We start from the raw sequence: 21,576 nt of genomic DNA, 5'->3' as shown, positions 1-21,576 counted from the left end.
GACTTGCTGGGCTCTTTGGAAAACCCGCAATAAATTTACGATCGAAGCAAAATTCCCTCGCTAGCCCGCCAATTGTATCTTTCTAATCAGACTTAACATGCAGCTATGGCGAACCACTGCTGGACGAGCTGGAGGCGATGCTTAAGGAGCTCTTCGTCCAAACCTGCACACCAGCTCCCGCACGTCAACCTTCTGTCTCCTAGTTTAGAGCTTGGTGTTTCTTTTGATCATATCGTCTATGGTTTATGGTTGTAACCTAATACTTGTTTGGGACCAGGGTGGTCCGATGACTTTGGTGTTGTGATGGTTGTCGTATTTTGGAACTCTTGTAATCGTGTTTCGTTTGTGGGCTTTATTAAGTTAAAGTCGGACACCAGGTGCCTTTGGTCTAAATTTTTTTATGGTCATGCCAAAAAAGGAAAGCGTTTGCTTGATACTAGTTTCCTATGTGGTCCATTGTTGTTCACTTTTGTTGCTTACTTGACCATCTTATAATCTAGCGAAATCTTCACCAAAAGTTTGGCCAGCTTTATTCTAAAAACAAAACATACTCTGCAATTTTTGCAAGACAAAAACAGACTCTACACGTCTCTGACATACTAGAATACTGTGATTTTTTTATCTGCGATTTTTAAAATACTAGGAGTAGTTTGCATCTATACGCAAGTGACTTCAAACTGTGCTAAATTGAAAAGAAGTGACTTCAAGCTAGGTTTGTGAACTGGAAAGGGCGGAGAGCCGTGGGCCGAAGCGAACGTCGACGGCGGTCCGGCGAGCGGCGGCCGCCATTGTTTCGCGATCCGCGCGCCTACGGTCAAAACCTCGCTCCCGCTTCCAAACAGCAGCGCACCGTCACAAACCCCCTCGCCGGGTCCCCGAGAACGGCCGCCGCCCTCCCCGTCGCCTCCATGCCGTCCCCCTCTTCCTCCTCCTCTCCCCACCGGAAGCTTCTCCATTCTGTAAGCATCATCTACCCCCCTCTCCCCGTGCCCCGCCCCTCCTCCTCACAGTTCGTTTCGCGTCTCCGTTTCAGCTGATCTACTGGGCGGTGCAGCGGTGCCGGATGTCGGAGTCTCCGTGCCGGCTCACGGTCTCCCTCAAGAGCCCCTCGGACCCCGCCGCCTCCTCGCCCCTGCGCGTCTCCGGTAACGCAGCGGCACTGTTCTTTCCTTCCGATTACAGTTGGTCTCGTCCTCAATTGTGTGAACCGATGCAGTTTCCGACACTGGAGTTGGGAGCAAGCTGGAGGAGTTCCTGGAGCTAGATGCCCTGGCGCGTGAGACCCCCGTGGAGAAATGGGGTATGTGATTATCTGCTCGTGCACACAAATTTTATTTCGTGATCCCCGTGAGCATCTGCACGGAAGCTCGGCCGGCGTATTAGAAATGTCCCTAGTCAGAAACAATGCCTGTAAAGTAAGTTGTCTCCCTAGTCCCATCTTCAGTTATAGCCTGTTACAGCATACACGAGAGTTCTGGAGATGATCAGGTAATCATGCCATCAACATTTGACAATATCAGCACCGCTGAAATGAGGTTGCCAGCCTTAGTTTTCACTTCCAAGTCAGCATTCAATTGGAGTACCAACTGCGATGCAGCAGCGTTACTTGCTTTAGATATTCATCTGATTTAGTCTTGAAAATATTTCTGCATTCAACTTTCTGTCTGAAACAGCTTTTCTTATCTGCAGATGGCACCCTCTTGATCACAACTACTGGTATGCTTACGTTTCCTCCATGTATTGCATCGTTAATTGTTTCACTTTTGTTATGTACCATCTCCTGCTGTATGGTAGAACCTCGGTTTCTTTGCGTGCATTCGTGGTCGGAGTCTTCAAATGTTGGTTGCACACATTCGAAAACGACGTTCAAAGAGAATGGAAGGATCATAGAAATATTTTGCCAAAGAAAAAGCTTTATATTTGGCTGATGATATTGTGATTTCAGGAAGGCTGTTGATGGTTTCTTGCCTTGTTTCATTATTGTAGGAATCAATGACAAAGCTATTTATCATTATCAATTCAATCTTCAAGAAGAAACATCTTCAAGTGCAAGATTCAGCAAGCTGGCGACCACATACAAGAATAGTGCAAATTTCAGGCAGGTCATCTCTTGTCTTTTGACACCACCATCGTATACTGGGGTTACTTGAATCATACATGCCTTTGTTGTGCAGTGGAACTGAAGTATGCATTTGTCTTTCAAATGAAGCTGACCTTGATGAATTCATATTATGGCTGACTGGCTTTGTACGTAAGGTCTGTCTTGCTAAACATACATGTTTCACTTTTTTCACCACAATTATGCTCAACCTTAGCAAACAGTTTTGCGTTGTGATATGTAGTCCCTGTGAATACTGAATCCTGATACTTATTTTATAATAGAATTTTTCTGAAGAAATCAACTCGAATATAACATAATCATTGACTTAATGTGGTTAAGCATTTATTTCTTGTTGATGGCTCATATACTTTCTGACCCTTTTCATTATTAACCTATGCAGATATTTGTGCTAAGAGCAGCTGTGAGTATTTCTGAACTGCTATATCACACCATGTAATCTTAAGATCTCGTATCATTTTCTTGGCACTATTCTGCTCTCGCATCTCATAATCACATCTCAGTTTTCTACTTCCATTAAACCCTTAAATCTTAAGTCATTGCACCCTCAACTCAGAATTTTCGGTGCCTACACATCACGACAGCTATGCATAATACTACCTCCGTCCCGATTTATAAGTTTTGCGCATGTTTCTAGGTCGTACATTTGATCAATGTAATGTAGGTTATATATTACAAAACATATATCATTGGAAAACTTAAAGTTCAACTTTCTAATGATATAATTTTTGTGTTATATAATTTAAATTATGTTACTGAAATTGATGATTTAGGGATGCGCGTAGGCCCTGTAAACCGGGACCGAGGGAGTACGTTGATATAGTAGCAGTAATAATGTTGTTTATCATGGGTGCGCTAATTAAGGGTTAGCCTTTCTTGTTGAAAGAATAATGGTACTTACATTGCTTTGATTAATGATATTTGAACTTTGTAAAGTCCAACGTTTAAATTGCATTATAATTTTGTACATGGTGCATGACATAATTTTGTGCCATTTACATGGAGGCTGATCTCTTTGTACATGATATGCAAATCCAGATGCATATACGTGTGTTTTTGTAGCTTTATTTGGCTGAAATTACAGATATCAATGTGGTGCTCATCAGTTTATACGATTGAAAAAGAGAAAACTCAGAACCCTAGCATTAGGAGGTTGATATGGATGTATTTAGTTAAAAAATTCTTGACAGCCTTCTGATGAAAATATATAGATACATTTGCCAAATTTCACATGTCTTCGATATTGGTATGACAAGGCAGAACAAATTAAATATGGATTGACCGCAAAAATATTTCTAATATGTGTATATCAGTGTCCATGCTTTCATAGTGTGTGGTGCCTGTTAGGCTGCTAAATATGTAGATTCCTACTGATTATCCCATAGAAACTGATATTCCTGCTGATTCAATAGACATATGTTATGCCATCACACCAGCAGCAATTCCAAACAAACAATTCAAGAATATTCATTCTCATTTAATAGAACAATAAGTGTATTAGTATATAAGCATATGTGATGTCTTCAGATGCTGCAATTTTAAAATATTGATGATGACATGCAATAATCGGTCGTATTAACTTATTTAAAAATATGTTCAGTTTTTCTTGTTGAACATCAAGTAGGCATAAAATTGTAGTATATTTCTGTTCTTGCTTCCTTTTTTTCTTCTTCTTATCCTGATCTCTTGTGCGTGTTTGGTTGTGTTACGTTGTACCTACTCAGGACTTAGCAATTGAGCTAGCCGTGGAGCAAACAGGAACTACTGGATCAAGAAATGTTTGTCTGCCACATGATTCTGATGATGCCTATCTATCTATTGCCACACCAAATATTGAGCGGCTAGTTTCTGGCCTTAAAGATTACGCCCTCTCACATGGAAACACTTGTGAAAAGTGTGATGCATGCTGTCTGAATAGGTAAAACATTAATTGCTCAATTTGATGTGGCTGCTTTACGTATTTTCAGTTGGGCTTCTAACATGGTTTTGCCAAAATTGCTCACATGTGTTCCACGATATTTGTTTTGAAGCTGTCTTACTATTACCTAAAGGCAACTAGATAAGGATTGTGCTAATTTATGCTGCATTGGCTCCTGAAAAGAGCCTGCAACAGTGATATTCTTTTTCTACTAACTTTAGGACTCCTTTCATCCATTTTTCGTACTTCCTAAGTAATATATATATATATTTTTTATCTTCAAGATTCCAACTTTCAATGGTACTGGTTTATCATTAGAATTCATCTTTGAGTTTTTTTTTTCCTTGAACTTTCATTTGGATGGAATGATATCCCTGGGGAATTGTATTTTGCCTTCTATCAGCTTTCATAGGTTATTCACCCTGTTAAGTGGATAACTTGATCTGTTCTCACTTATGTTTCTCTTAACTGAAGTAGATTCTTGTTCATTTACATTGTTTTTCCAGTGTCAGGTAGAGAAAGGGAAAATTAGTGAAGAATCAATGCTGAAAATTATCTTGCAGTCATTGATTCTTAGATGTCTGTGTCAACAATATTTACTGTTGAAGGCATGATGTTTTTTTACAGCTGAAATTGTTACAACTTTCGCTTGAGCTATATTTAGTGATTTAGGCATTATAATTTTCTAGACATAATCTGTAATCTATCCTTCTACTTTCTGATTCTCGTTTCAGAGATCGTCTGAAGGTTGGAACTGGATCAGCCAAGATTGTAGACAGAAGAAGAGATAAAGGGTTACTTGTCGAAGTTGTCATAATGATTGCACATACAGTAACTGATTTGACTTGTTGGATGGTTAACTGTTCATCCTCTCAGGTTTACACCAAACCTTTATGTTACAGGCACAGATTTTCTGACTTCGCCCCTCCCCCTGACTCTGAGTCACTGGCACATGGGGCCCATCAGATGTGGGACCCGCCTGCCAATGACCCAAAGCCAGGCTGGGCTAAGTCAGAGAATCCCGTCAGCAGTCTGATTTTACAGTTACATACTTCTATTTTACTTACTGAGTGAGCTTACCAGAAGTTAAACATCATGACATGTCAGTTTGTATGGTGATAGCATGATTCAGCTGAGCCTCATTGCTTCTGATGGATGGTGAAATGCCTAATTGTAGGTTTTGCATTTTGAAGACTTCATACCCTGTACCATATCACAGTCATCCTTCAATGTTCTCATGAGCATGGACTGGCAAAGCTACGGTTTCAAGCTAAAAGGAGGTTTCATGGATGATGAAGGAAATGCTGTGCTTCAGTGGGATAACCTTACATTTTCTCGTGTTGATATTGCCATTCACACTTACCATGGAGTATATCCAGTTTCCGTTCCATTCATACATTCTTTTCTAGTGATTGTTTGCCGTGGATATTCTCTATCGGGTTTTCCCTAGTTTTTTTTTCCTGGTATCCTTTACTTGCTTTAGCTACAGTGCAAGAATGGCAGAGATCTGAACCAGATAAATATCTTGTGAGGAAGGCACTTAAGTCTGCATTGTGTCGCTTGAAAGAAGATCATGCAGGAGACTTTCTCAGTTGTCATGGAAAGAAAGTATGTGCCTTATCTATTACTACATGTTTTCTCTAAACTAACATATTTGTGTGGACTTCAATCCTCATGTATTTTCAGTCTGTTATAATTCTTTAACTGAAGAAATATTATTGTTAGTTGGTGAGAGCTGATGCAGTACTGCCATCAGATAGACTCAGGTGCAAATTGTCTTATTCTGTGCAAATAACAGTGAAAACAACCCCAACTGACATTACTGTTTTAGAGGTCGTTTGGAAGCCAGGCTTTCATTTCGTTTGTAGCATTTGAAAATGAATACATGTATTCATTTCATTTACATTGTAATTTCAGAAATATACACTTGTTTGGTTGCCACAGGAATTGCAAATGACAGCAGAATTCGATATTGAATGTGTAGAGGCTTCCATAGAGAATTGCAAATGACAGGTTTCAGCTTGGAATCATGTTTACCCATGCAGTCATTTTGCTAGAATTCCTAAATGAAATGACAGCACAATTCTGTGGCAACCAAACAGCCCACCTATGGAATTCCAAAATGAATTCCAGGATTCCAGGCCCAAATGATGGATACCAAACGACCTCTTAGGAGTTTCTGATAGAAACAAGGTACTTAATAAGCATTACATATTCATATGTTACCTGGCCTGGAAAACAGAAACACCATGAGCTGTGCCGACGTTTTCTGACATTTTCCATTCCAATTATAAGGCTACCCTGGTACAGTACTATAACACCCTGTCCATAACTTTAGCACTACACTTTCATTTGTCATAGTATTAAGCAGATCGTGTAGGTTTGTGAAATAGTGCTGCGATTATTTCTAACTCCATTTTCAAATAATCTCGCTATCCTTCATTACCAATATACTGCTATTGTCTGTGAAACGAAGAGTGAACACAAGTCTGGTTCATCTTGTATACCCTGTATACTCTTGCTTGTAGTTATCATTGGGACACAGCTGAAACATTGGTGGCAGCTAACTGTACTTTTCTTCGTAATTATGTTACTGCATTTATCTGCCAAACAAATAGTGAATGGTAGTTCTGTTTATATTGCTAATGGGCAAGCAGGGCCATCGCTCTCCCTGTGGTTAAAAAAGGCAAAATCCCCCAGATGTCACCTGGAATTAAACTAACATATGTTGTATGTCCCCGAGAGTACCTACCTCACACATGGGTCGTGTTTGATTGGCCCTACAGTACAAATTTCGTAGCTCTGTCCCTGGTTACAGGCTACACCTTCCTAGTATGTCCACTGCTATTGCTAGTAATTATTACCAGGACACAGTTACAGCTTTGGTTGCTTCCACCTTGCAATTGCCAACCAGTCATGACCTTGAAAATGTGTGAATATTGCTACTAACTCACACATGGGTTGTTTGTTTGATTGACCCTGTAGTATGAATTTCCTAGCTCCATCCCTGGTTACATGATACAACTTTTGTAGTATGTACATTAGTGTTGCTATTAGCTATTACCAGGACACAGTTAGAGCTTTGGTTGGTTGCACCTTGCAACTGGCAACCGGGCATGGCCTTAAAAATGTGTGAATTGTCTGGTAAATTATTCTTCCTTCCGCTACCTTAACTGATGACCAGTAACACGAGCTGCTGATTATATATCATTCCAGATCTGCGAATATGTTCCCGACCTTGCAGAATCGATCGCTGGTCTAATCTCGTCATCCAATGACCAAGAGTTCCAAGATGAATGCTTCACGCTTCTCGGCCTGGGCTCCGACCACGACATCTCTGAAGGGGCGGTCAGATCCTGCATCAGCGACAAGATGGCCCGTATCATCGAGATGAACGACACCAAGGAGAATGTTGTGGAGAGCACGCCTTATCTGTTCGAGTGCGAGAAGTTGGATGAAGATAGCGAACAGCTGGATGAGGAAGATGGAGATGATGATATGGTTTCCGATTACTAGCATTGGTTCCAATTTACTAGAAAGTATGAACTGTCATGTTCACTCACTCCACATTGAGCAACACCTTGTTTAAAACAATTCAAAATAGAAAACGAAGAGTTGTTTTTTTCTAAGAGCCGCTTGCTTCAAAGAGGGAGGGAGAGGAGGGAGAGAGGGGCTACTTTGCTCGAAACTTGCACCATGCCATGATGTTCAATGCTAGTTTTGACTCTAGGAAGACGAGTGCTAACTCCAGGAATTTTATTGGGATTTTAGGATGTTTTTTACTTAGTGGAACTTGCAAGATTTGTTTATATCTAGAATTGAAAACATGATTTAGTTTGAAAATATTGAACATGTGAACATAGGGTTTTCACTTTGGAAGGTGAGGATATACATGTTATAGGTTGTGATAATTTATAAAAAATAGTTTCAAAAAAATGTGAGATGGACTTTGCTGATTATGAAAAAGGTGAAAGAATATTTTAATTGATAAAACAGTTTTTTGTTGACATGGAAAGTAATACTACCTATTTCCATAAATAGATGAGATTATATCATGGGGTATAAAAGTATGAGTTTTGCAACTTATTATTTTGGAAAGTTTGACATATTTCGTGCAATAACCTAAGTTTAGGGTCTAACTGAACTGGTTTAGAGGGGTGCTCCAAATAACGAAAGAATGTGAATGGGTTAAAATTCACCTGAACTCGACGACAAAGAACATGTACAGTCACGAAGGCACGCGTGGACAACCCTAGTGATGCATGGAAGCCAATTGTAACACGTCACAGTAAACGGTTCTAGACAAATACGTCAAAACAATCCACTGAAAAAAATCTAACTGAAACGATGAATAGAAGGGAGTAGAAGGACAGAACATTCCGAGGGGCAAGATTAGCAAAGTGCAAACCGAAATGAAAAGAAGGAGCTCCGCAGGGGGCACAGAGAGATGAATTTTTGGTAGCAGCGAAGATCTAATCCTCTAGAGCAGAAGCAAGATTCTGTGGGCGTGGCGAGAATCCTCGTCGCTGGCCGAGATGCGGCACCTCGATCATCATCATCATCATCAACCTCACCGATGAGCTTACAGAGGGAAAGAACTGGTCAGCGGCAATTGCTTTCGGCGGGCCGAAAGGGGCGAGGGGCGGATCTAGCTGATATTCAGGTATGCTATCTGGCCATGGGCAGCCCGGCCTGGCCGGCCCATAGTTCCCGGGCTAAGCCCGACCCGACCATGTCTCCGGGCTGAGCCTAGGCCTGATTTTTTGGCCCGATGCTTGGGTCGGGCTGGGCCTAGGCTGTGATTTTATGCCATTTACTGAAGCGGCCTAGCCCGAGGCCCGAGGTTCGACGGGCTTTCTCTGCGATGGGCCGGGCTTGGCCTAATTTTTTTGGCCCGACGGTCGGGCCAAGGTTTTTCCGTCAGGCTTTGGTCGGCCCGGCCTGGCCCGAGAAATGCACAGGTATCCATATCAGTATGTTTCTCTCTCCTCAGTCCTCAGTCACTTAAAGCTATTTTTTCTGCTTTGCTATTTTGTTGGGTTAGCTAGCTCTGAATTTCTCGCCGTAGGTTAAAGAAAGAGGATTGTACCACATTTAGCTCTATCTTTAGTTTACTAAAAACATTGAGATTTGTTCCCTGTGCTCATCAGAATGAACCGAAACTGTAGACTAAAGGTGCAAAATTAAAGCATACGGAGACCATATCTTGTCATTACGCAGACCTGGAGATCACAATGCATTGAGCGTAAAACTCTGAACTTTATCGTCAGTTTACTTAGTGCATTGAGGTTCGTTATCTCTGTATTTGCTTAAATGAACTGAAACTGATAGAAATTAGGCTCAGAAACCACATCTTTCCGCTGCATAGAGTGATTACAACAGTAGGGAGTACAAAATATAGACGAAACTAAGAAGGATCTTCAGCATACTAATTATAGCCACGTAGAATAATCCAAACATAAAAAGCTCCAGCTGTAGCATCAAACCCTGGTTTTTAGATAACAGAAAGAGCTCACACAACTTGTCTGTAATACGATAGAAACTTAGTAAAGTGTATCCATAATCACAGTGTCATCAATGGACCAAGAGTTGAATTCGTGTAAACGGGGTTTTAGATATCTGAAGCCAACTCTCATTGTGTGATAGCAACCCTGCATTCAAGCCTAGTTATTAGTTCTCTCTGGACGGAAATTAGGGGTGTACATAGACATCAGTAAGAAATTGTGCATTAAGCAGTGGCGGAGCTACAGGTTTTGGAACCAGGGTGCATTGAGACACTAGTAGAAAACAGGGCTTCCATACCACCCCATTAGTTTCCAAACAGTTTGGCCCGGGACTAATGGGGTCTTTAGTCCTGATTCTGCAGGCGAACCGCGATTGAAGCTCTGGGTCCAACGGTCACGGTTGACAGCTGGTGTACGGGCGGACCTTAGGTCCCGGTTGGTCTGGCCAACCGCGACTAAAGGCCCACCACTATAAATACTGCAACACACTTGGCTTGTGTGTGAGCTACTTGGTGTTTCACTTCTATTCACAAGGGGTGGTGGGTTTGACTTTTCTCCTCTTATGCACAAGAGGTGTTCGATGAAATGCCCGAGAGCATGATACCACTTGCGTTCACATAAAACAAATATGAAGTGCACCCCCTTAGCTAGATGTGGATCCACCAGTGGCATTAAGTATCTCATAGAAACTTGCCTCAGTGAAATGTAGGTAGAGTGTATACCGTCCAAGACTGCATGAGCGTGCACAACCACATCAAGTAGTGGACATTTATATTTGCTCTCTGTAGAAATCTCGATCAAATCTGTAAGGTATGACGAATGACACAGACACATAGAAGGGCGATCCTGAGCAAAATACAGTAAAAATGCATTATCATTTGGTAACTTTACAGAGCATTTTTTTAAGTAGCTGAATGTAAGATGCACACATAGTTGATACTATGACCAAATGTGTAAGCATACCTGAATAGTAATAGCTGAACGTTGTGGTCAAATACCTGTATAGGGACCTTTCAAATGCCATGTTCATCTGTACCTGGACAATAGGTGACCTAGCTAATTTTCTTGTATAGGGACGGTAGTGAATTGAATCCAACATGAATTTGCTTAATTTGGTGAGTTTTTCCAATGCAGTCATATACCTTTTGTATAATACACAGAAAGGACTGCGAAGAACACAAATATAAATGAAGTATAACTAATAACTGTGGCGTACCCTTCAGTGCGCGCAAGGTTTTATTTTGATGTAAAAAGGTCTAAAAATAAATATTTCCTTTTATAATGGCATGCCTTTCCGAATTGTCATATGGTATTATCAGAAGAAGCATTGCCAAGGGCTATTTTTTTTGTAGAACCATTTTGTTTGGAAGTGAATATACGTATGAGAATCCCTAGGCATACACAACTACCAACTATAACACGCAACTGGATGTCACCTTCTGCTATGCATAAATACCTAGTATAACCAGCCAATCAAACTCAACAACATAAGCAAAACAACAGTAGCTGCAAATGTTTCGTTCAGCAGGCAAGCTAAAAAAAATGTGCTAGCAATCGGAAGGATGCCTTCAATAGACATTTTAACTGGAAAACTGGAACTGATGCTTCGGCAAACAAATAAGTGAGTTTGGAAGATTGTCTTACACCAAGAACATTTATTTCCCAGACCACAGAGAGCATCATGCGTGCAGTATGAGTACAGCAATTCTGAATTTAATATGATAGAACAAAGTGCACCTGCAAATATATGTCATATACATATTCTGTCTGTATGTCGAGACTGTCAACTATCATACAAAAATATAACAAAATAAAATACACCTGCAAGTATGAGTAGCTTCCTAGGAGACATTCTTTGTCGAACTCTGGAATGCATGCACAATTTAGGAAACCAATAGAACGATCTACAACAGTTAACACACTTCTGCTCAGCAGAAGCAAAATCAAGTGATACACTTACAAATTCAGAATTTAGAGTACCTTTCTAGGAGACATTCTTTGTGAAAGCAATTTTCTGTCTGTATTGTGAAAGCAATTCTTCTACTAGACACATAGCCTAATGTAGTGCATATGTTTTTACGAAATAACTTATAAAAGAGTACATGGTAGGTAGCCCATATAGCATGTGGAAAGGCACCTCAAAAGAGTACATGGTAGGTAAAGCATGTGGGAAGGCACCTCAAAAATAGGGATATAGGACAACGCAAGCATAACCCTCACACAATGCATAAGCCACATGGTCATGTGGGATCTACACACAACATCTTTCACATGGCACGTTTAAAGTAAAATGTGTATGTAGATAAAGTTGCATTGATTAGTCTTTAATAAAAATATAATTCTCACAAGCCACATCTTCCTGGAAAGAAGGCAGAAGCTGGATTCTAAATTATTGGACCACACGCAAAGGAGGAAATATTTTCGGAAAGAGGGATTTGGTTAGCAAGCACACGGTACAAGATTCGTCCCTCGTTCGTACACACGCACGCGTATCGGGGGTTTTCCTCCGCCGTCGCACAGGGCACAGGGGATTCAGTGGCAGTGCCTGTGAGCTGTGCATTTCTGCCGCTCGCGTGGCCTCCTTTGCAGAGCTTTTCTGCCTGATGATTGATTTGGTGACGTGTCGCACTGTTGTCAGTTCGGTCGTACATCTTTTTTCCTTGTTCCTGTTCGGCACTTCACACGTGCGTGCTGATCACGCCAGTGCATGAGGTACGAGTTTACGTGTGCCCTCTCTAAACAAATTTCAAAAGGTGAACAGATACCTAATTACAGGGAAACTACATGTAAGCTGATTTACTGAGAAAAAAATGACAATGACGTTTTAGAATTCCAAAATATTCTAGATCCTCATAGCGGTATACCAACTTGTAAAATCAGCTTGCACTAGTACATAAGAGATCCCTTTTTTTAGAAACTGCATAAGAGATCCCTTGAGGCTAATATATATCCACGTGTAACAAGATATATGGATATACTTCCTTCATCTATAAATATACGTCTTAGATCTAAATCTAGATGTATCTAGATAGTAAATAGCGTCCACATATTTAGTGTCTAGATATATCCAAATTTAGATCAACCTCACGTATCTATTCACAAGCAAAGGTAGTTTTATGTTGCTTTTTTCATTTTAATAAAATAAGATTTAGAGCATTCCCAACTACGTTCCCGAACAATGTCCGTCATAAGGGCATCTCCAGCGTCCAAGAAGGTAGAGTTCGATGTTGCAGCCATCGTCTCGTCGATCAATATTACAAACCAAGGCAAAAATACATCTAACAAAACCGGTAGTTGTTAACCGTCCATGGCAGCACAGGTTCATCTAGAACCATGACGCCATCCTACTCACCCGACGACAAAATTGGTGTCGCTGTCATAGCAACCGATGTCGTTGGACATGTACTTGCCGATGTTGATACCGTCGTAGGTGTACTCACGGATGCCGATGCTTAAGCCGTCACGGATGCGGCTGCTGTCGTCGTCACGGACACAACTGCTACTGCCGTTCCCGATGCTGCCGCCCTCCGATCAACAATTTCTTTCAAGATCATGCTGCGGTAGTACATGTGCACCATCTTCACCTCCTCGTATATTCCCAAAGTGTCGGTGGTAAATATCATGAAGTCCTCCTTCCTTTTCTTCAGGGCAACTCTTTCCTTGTCGATCACAATCTTCTCTTCCTGCTTCAACAAGGCATTCCACCTCTCATCAGTATGCTCACCGGGGATGAGCTAGTTTGCAGAGACACTGGTGAGGCACTTGTCGATCGACACCTGGATCATGTTGGATGATGCCGCTTCAATCACGATGAGTTTACCCTTTTTGTTGTTGATAGGGTGCCCGTCGAGGTTGCAAACAATGCTTCCAAATAAATGATATTTGTCGGCTGCATTAACCTCCTTCTCTTCATTGCCTTCGTTTCCTCACCCTCCTTCCTCTTCCTCATCCTGACGCATGTGGGTTAATATAATCGAACACTTCGCCAGTCTAGATCGTGTTGGAATAGGATATGTATGTGTAAAATAATCTAGAAAAAAAAAACACCCGACCAGTATTGATCCCGCTGAAATAGGAAACGTCACAAGTTTTAAACGCGTATACGCTGAGATAATAAGATATGTCAAGAGAAAATATTAAACGGGATCCACTCATGAAGCTGAAAAGGTTAATTGGAGAGAGGTCTTTCAGCGTGTCATGCATCGAAGCACAAGCGACCACGACCATGCTGTTAGAGCATCTCCAGCCGTGTCCCTAAAACGGTCCCCAAATAGATTTGGAGCGCGTCAAACAAAAAATCGTTTTCATCTGCGCGCCAAATGCTCTTTCCGTCCGGTGTGGCTTAATACGGTGTCCGGCGCCCCGAGCTCGTCCCCGCTACATAGGGGATGCTCCAGGCACGCCGGACACAACGCTTCACCACGCCCGTCGATGAGACCGTGGTAGCGACGTCCGCGGGCTTCGTGGGGGTCACCGGGGTGGTTGGTGTAGGGGCGGAACCACCGGCGACCGCGGGAGAGGGTGGCAGGGCCGGAAAGCTAGCAACGGCGTCCGGCTCGATCGATTCGAGACTCATGGCGGAGAAATCGGGCGACGGCGGCGCAGAGGAAGGTCAGGGCGTGCAGATCGACGGCGGCGGCGGCGGTTGGGAGGAGGTGAAACTTCCCTCGCGCGCAAACTAGGGATTGTGTTCGGGCTGCCTTCGGTTCGCTCGAGTGACCCTATAAATACAGGCCGATTTGGGTTTTCGGTCTCGGTCCGAAAAAAGTTTTTCGGTTTTGGCCCTTTTACGGTTATTCATTGGCGCCATTTTTCCGCCCGAACCCGTAAACTGGCGGTTATTTTTCGGTTTGGCCCGTTTATGGACTTTGCTAGAGATGATCTTATAAGGCAACATGAATACAAAACCAGAAGCAGTAACACGGTGGAAAGAAATAAAAAGCCACGGACAGATAAAAAGATGATCTAACAGCGCGGAAGAAAGCGGAGCTCATCGCAGTCGCTGCAGTCTCCCTGCCGCCACCTCCTTCCCCTGATCTCAGCCCTACGTCATTCTGTGACGACACCTTTGTACTCCTCCTTTCCATTCTGAAGCTCATTCCGCCAATCCATCTAGATAGAGCATTAAGATTAGAGAGGGATGAAACATATGTTGGGATTCTTGGGGATGAGCAGGCTGGCACATCTGAGGACGGGAGAGGCCGAAGGGGGGCGCTGCGCCTGGGATTGGCCGCGCCAGCCATAGGCGCCTCTCATAGTGAAAAGAGGAGAGGTCGTGGTCGTGGTCGTGGCTGGTTGGGAAAAGAAGAGGAGAGGCGCCTGGGGTTGGGTCTGCTGGTGGAGACGTAGCGAGGATAGAGAGAAAGGCACGTAGGCACACCACCGAATAAAAACCCGCTGCTCTAAACCGACCATAACCACCGGCACCCCGATCGGTAGCAGGTAACTCCCACATCCGAAGAAAAAGTAAAGAAAAAACAACCGGTAGACCAAATTGACGTAGCGATAACAAAGATACGCACGTGTCACACAATGATCGGATGAATGAGTGGATAAATAGCAATCTATATATGAGGACGCCCAAATCTGTTTAGCTTTTATATAGGTTATATAGTTATAATGCCTCTCTACAATTCTTGCTATCCTTGTAGTTCTCTGCTCTGTACATAATGAAAATCGAGCACATCGCTTCTTTCTGTTAGTTCAACTAATGGTCTATTTGTCTAAAGCAGCATATGCGTTCTTAAACTGTGTAGTGCATGGTGCTTAGAAACATGGGAAAGACCTCTGGCACGGGTGTTCTCTTCACTACTAACCACAACATTGGATAAAAAAATGTTCATGCGGAGTTCCCTGTAAATGCTCAGGTTTGAGTCGATTCCGCGTGCTTCTAAGTTATAGTTGTCGTGCAATGTTGTATTGCACACTGATGTAGAACGCTTCCCACCTTTGTCAAATAACATCATAGAAGTACACGTTGCCCACTTTTGATGAAAAATTACATTAGGCAAGTACGATGGTAGCATCTATGAATTGTGCATAATTTAAGGGTTTTTCTTATGAAGGGTGAGGATGTGGTTGCTGAATCAGAACTCGAGGGGATCTTGATGTCATGAAGAACAAAATGGTTGATGCCTATGTTAAGCTCTGATTTTACATGGAGGGTTATATCTATGCTCGTGCTTGTGCAATTTGTTTATCCAGTGATGCTGCTAATTAATTTGGTTTGCCTTTCACCGGTCATCGACTCTTATATGAACTAAATGTACAGTAGACAATGAAGAGTGAAAAACTTTTGAGCTTATATGAATGTATGCAAGTACGGATGCATTGTATGTATGAACGAATTCTACATGTATAATTATAATATTTTTTATTCGTAAGAAATTAATAGTGATGGACAACACAAATAAGCTTGTCATTGGTAATCTTTTATCTCTAAATAGCAAGCTCCCACTAACTGATTTTGCTAGATTGTGGTGAAGCCACGTCACCCCAATTTGTCCCACTGTCACGCAAACTTCACTCGCTCGATGTACTCGACGTTCGTCCTAGAAAAAACAGACGGTAAACTCTGTTCTTCTTCCTCCGATGCAGCCTGCGTCTGTAGCCCTCCCCATGACTGCGGCGGCGACTTATTACCCATGAAATCACCTCATAAATCCGAGCATTCAAAGACTCAAAACGGCTCAATGGAGCTCATCAGCCGCCGCCGTTTCATCTAGCTTAAAAGCAGGCCATGGTGCCATCCGCCTCAACACCAATCACGACCGCCTGCTCGCGCCGCCACCACGTCCAGTGGCCTCCATGATGGTAACTTGCCGCTCCCCATCTTAATCGATCCCTCCTTCCTTTTTGATACAATCTGTAAATTCGTCAATATATCTTTCTAATTTGGCTGTTTATTCTCTGGCTCCCAATCTGACAGGTTGATCTTCGGCTCCGATTTAGTCTGCTACTACCTCAAGCCCTCTATATCTTCCTAATTTGGATGTTTAATCGCTGGCTCCCAATCTGGCATGTCGATCTCTGGCTCCGGATTTAGTCTGCTGCTAGCTCAGACCCTCCGTATTTCCACGCAACGTTCTACTCCTGTAACAGATTCCGTTGGATTTTGTCTGCTGCTACACAAGGCCTTCCGGATTTTTTGGGGCTTTCTTGGCTTCTCAGTCTGGTCGCTGGATGATACTTTCTGTTCAGTGACTTCTTGGACTCTTGGTCTGCTGGTAATGGTTGACACTTCTATTTTCCTAATCATGCAGTACAAATTTATTGGTTACCCTCTTCCATTGAAGGGAACGCGCGAGGTTGAAGAATAAGGGTTATATCTCCTTCTGCTTATTCTTTAATCAGTTTATGCAGCAACCCAGAATGAGGTCAGTGTATTTTCATTAAATCACACAAGAACTTCAGCAAGTGATTTACAACTTATTCTGATTGTTTTCAGAGATATTTTTACCTGATTAATGTTTCCCATAGTCCGGTTATATCCCTTTGTGCTTACTATTTAATCAGTTTGTGTGCAGCAACCCACCATGAGGTCAGTGTATTTTAATTAAATCCCATAATAGCTTCAGCTTAGAAGTTATTTACCACTGATTCTCATTGTTTTCAGAGATAATTTGTGTTCCATGTTCAGTTTCTGGCTAACAATTTGCCTTCTAATGTAACATTAACTGATTTACGAGAAAAGTGATGACATCCTGTACTCAATCCTATATTGTTTAGAGATTTTGCATGGGATTATTTTTTTCTCCAACTCACCTAAACTCTTTGTAGCTTAGCCTGTGAAATGGTACAATAACTCTTTTTTTATGTTACTAATCAAGTGTAAGATTTTTTCTCTTCTTCTCATGTTTCAATTTATTGTACAGGTTAAAAGTAGATCATGATATCTTAAATCACTTGGCTTCATACTAAACATAGGAAAATATGCATGTGATATTCATTCAAAATGATCTGCATGGTTAAAGGTAAATTAAGATATAGCTATCTCCCAGTTTCTTTTATTCACTCTATGCCTATCCTGTAGATACGGAAGAAATGAGTGCTATATATGAAGATATTCCATTTGATATAACTTCTCAAATTGTGTTCCGGAGAATTGCTATCTTTTTTCACATGCCACATGATGCTTTCTCCAATACGATAGTAAAAAATACATGAGAATAAGATAAAGGCACCAGTTCAACTTTTACATAGCTATATAGCCAGGCCTTTAAGTACGATGCTGCTGCTCAAGCTTATGCATCGAATGAAAACAAGAAGCCTTCAAATTTCTTCAGGTCATGCCTCTACCTGAAAAGCTCTACGTGGAAGATTATCTTTGCCAAAATACTTGGTTTATTAGGAAAGCTCGATCATTGCCAGGTGAAGCTTATCGCAATAAATGATCAGATCTGGTGTGAAGTGCATCGTTTATGCCTAGGGTTGATTGGCAAATGTTGCCGAGTTTGTATTGCAAGGATATGGATTATAGTCGACTCGCACACTGGCATCATTGTAACATTTGTCTCTACTATACTATGTTGTTTAAAACATTCCTAGGGTTGATTGGCAAATGTTGCCGAGTTCGTATTGCAAGGATATGGACTATAGTCGACTCGCACACTGACATCATTGTAACATTTGTCTCTACTATACTATGTTGTTTAAAACATTCATGTATGTTATTTACAATTTCCATTCTTGGCGTTCCATTGCTTTCAATGCCTACACATAAAACATACTTCCAGTCTTGGAGTAGTTCGTTCATAACTAATTTATTTACATTCACTGCAAAAGTTGCTTTATTTATGTGCACAATAGGTTCCCATGTGTTGACTTTATTATTTACAATACCTATTTTTCTACCAACTTCCGCAACAACGTGCGTGGTATCATCTAGTAAATATAGTAGTGACGACCAAGAAGATTAAGTCTATCACTGGTAACATATTACCAGTGACGGGTACGGGTATATTGCCCGTCACTAGTAACCTGTTCACAGTGAAAGTATACCAGTGACGGGCTTGAAAAAACATCCGTCACTGGTAAGCATTTAGAGGTTACATTCTTACAGAATCTCGATTCCCTAAAATTGAACTCCTTATCTGGCCGAGTATTCTTAACTCCTTATAATTTGAGGAGCTAAAGGGTGGTCGTTTTGAGCCGATCCCCTATATTTAACTCCTTATAATTTGTTCGACCAATTCTTTTAGCCTTTGTCACAAGCATTCTAACTGGGTTGACCAATAGACATACATATAGTTCATCAACTCTAGCATTTAAAATTAAAACATACACAAAGTTCATTCATAAGCCACCAAATCGATCAAATTCATCCAAACAATGACTTCATTGATCAAGTTCACCCAAAAACCACCACATCGGTCAAGTTCATCCAAAATGAACACATATATCAAGAAGCATAGAGAACCTCCAAAATCCATCACATCTACCACTACAATCACCGCCGATGGAACTCTTGCACTTGTGTGCTCATCATCAGCAAGAGTGGAAATACTAATTCATGAAATCTTACATTCAAAAAACAATTCACGATGATGATGATGAGCATCACAATTCATAATCGGCTTCAATGGAAATACTAATTCATAAAATCTTAGATTCAAAAAACAATCATGAAATCTTCGGCATTTCATTGAGCACTTGGCTTATCATCTAATCATCACACACATATATGAAAGGGATTTTTTTTTGAAATAACATATATATTAGCAAGCCGCCTCATTAAAAACCTTCTAGTCCCCGTAGGTACCCTAGTAAGGAAAAGAGTACGACTGCTTCAATCGGTTAAAATCAGGGGTTCATCGACCCAATTATGAAAGTGTAACATCCTGATTTTTTTACGGTCTGGTTTTTTTTTTCTTTCTAAACAAAGGATGTTGCAACACGGTCGAATAAAAATAAATATTTCGTTTGGAGTTGTCAAAATTAATTTCAAATACTTTGGAATTAATTTGACATATGAAAGAAGGAGAATATTTTCTCAGAGTACTTCTACTTCTTCTACTGTTATTGGATCTGTTTTTATTTTGCCAATCTCTTTCTTATTTGATTTGCATCTTAAAATCCCATTGGGCATTATTACCTATGGTCATGCACACGTGCACGCCATATTTTTAGGCCAGCCTTCTCTTTTACGTGACCTAGCTAACCAATCGATTTATTCCCTCCCTCTTATCTTTTGTTCATTTTATCTATCCTACTGAAGCTAGAAGCCCAATGCGTTTTCCTTTGTGCCTAGCAGAAACAATGCACCAAAGACCCAGCCGAGTCACGAGTCAGCCCAGGTGAGAGACCGCAGGTGAGAGACCGCACGTACGCACACGCACGTACGAGACAAGAGTACCAGCACCGCACGCCGAACCCACCAGCATAGCCAGCGACTCATCCGCTCAGCACGCAAGCACGCCGAAGGGTCGCTATGCTTCATCTCCCTCGCGAGCGCGGACAACAGAAACTGCACAACTTACAGAAACTGCTGCAATTACCCGCTTTCAATCTCTCATTGATTCTGCCCATTAGAATACACCATTTAGCTCCTATTTAGTCTCGGTTCAATGCCCAGACCTCTCCTTTTCCAACTCGTCCTCTCATCTGAGCCTAGGCTCTCCATCCGATCCAATCTCGCGACAGCTCCGGTTGGACGCCGCTCGCGTTCCAGACGATCCGGTGCACGAGGGACGGAGCTACTGCGCCAGGGAGGTCACCAGGAGCAAGGAAGCCAACCCACGGAAGGAGAAGGGAAATCGTTGAACATCCACGACACCTCCGGCAACGCGATCGACTCCGGCCGCCGACGTCTACCTCAAACTGCGACGAACTCGGTGAGAACCAGCCGTTCCTTTTGCTCGGAACGCGATCGCCATCCATATAGCTACCTCCTAGACATGATCCTCAGTCTTAGTTCGGTAGTTCGTCGCGCTGCCGGTGAACCGAATGCCACCGAACGGCATGGCCATGTCTTCCTATCATGCCACGTTTTCGGATCTTGACCCCAACATGAAAAAGTTTCCCAATGCCCTTAGAAACCCATCAGTATGATTAGTTGACGGATACGATCGAGGTTTATCAAAATATATTTTTTAGGTGGTTTGAACCGTGCAGCGATGTAGTCAGGTCCTTGTAGTTTTCACGTATCTAGGTTGTCTAGTTTAGACTTCGATGCATCACTAGGAACCAGAATACTATCTGCTAGTTTCATATGCTAACCGTGTAGTGTAACTTTTGGTTTTAAGTTTTGCCTCACGTGCTTTTGTTCTAGTGTAAATTAGCTAGTTCGGTTCTTTTAGTAGAGGATATCAGGTTGTTGTAAACCTTAAAATCGAGTTGCTTTCACATCGTGCATAGACTAGAGTAATTATATGATTTATTCATTTACATGCAGCCCATCAGGAAGATTAACTTAACATGTAGTCATTTTGTTAGCATGCTCATGTTAGATGTCGCCCTAAATCCATGCTAATGTTAAAGTCATCTTACATGCAGGTTGGATTTAGATATTTCTCACAACCACATATGCAAGTTGTTCTAAGCTTAGGTCATTTACACGTGCATGTTTATGTCCAGATAGAACACGTAGTTTGTTTAGGCATTGCATATTAAAGTTATACAATCTATATATATTTTAGTTGTCAAATGGAACGATCGTCATGCCATATGCCTTAGATAATCCAAATCCGGTACGAGCCATTTCGGTCTTTTTCGTGTACTCTATGTAAGCCGAACGACCGACACATACCTCTTATTTGGATCTTTTCTTTTGGATCTTATTCACTTTTCATTTGCATGTTATTCGTCGTATTGCTTGTATTTATTTGTATTGTTATTGCTTCGATACGACGATTAGGAGGGAACGGAGAGTGGTACGATCACGACCAAGGAGGCGAAGGGAAGGAGTTTGACAACGAAGGCATGCCCTCTCATCATATTTTATCCCAGTTTTACAAATTGCATGCTATTTTATGTTTTACAAATATATGCTATTTTATTCCAGTAGCTAGCGTGTCGATTGATACACCAACCATGAT

The 21,576-nt window shown here is 41.7% G+C and overlaps 1 protein-coding gene across 1 annotated transcript; it reads left to right on the top strand.

The window, feature by feature from the left end:
• The first annotated feature begins 707 nt into the window (after positions 1–707).
• Positions 708–7,823, top strand: LOC127312633 (type 2 DNA topoisomerase 6 subunit B-like). Its single transcript, XM_051343163.1, has 12 exons — positions 708–959; positions 1,034–1,145; positions 1,217–1,300; positions 1,690–1,716; positions 1,987–2,098; positions 2,175–2,256; positions 2,502–2,522; positions 3,844–4,037; positions 4,772–4,913; positions 5,215–5,408; positions 5,525–5,645; positions 7,254–7,823. Exons 1-12 carry the CDS (start codon positions 909–911, stop codon positions 7,551–7,553), a joined length of 1,440 nt encoding a protein of 479 aa, XP_051199123.1. The 5' UTR covers positions 708–908; the 3' UTR covers positions 7,554–7,823.
• The last annotated feature ends 13,753 nt before the right edge of the window (positions 7,824–21,576 follow it).

Source organism: Lolium perenne, chromosome 7, assembly GCF_019359855.2.
Source record: "Lolium perenne isolate Kyuss_39 chromosome 7, Kyuss_2.0, whole genome shotgun sequence".
Taxonomy (NCBI): domain Eukaryota; kingdom Viridiplantae; phylum Streptophyta; class Magnoliopsida; order Poales; family Poaceae; genus Lolium; species Lolium perenne.
The sequence above is the reverse complement of the archived record's forward strand: the minus strand, read 5'-3'. Positions and strand labels throughout refer to the sequence as shown.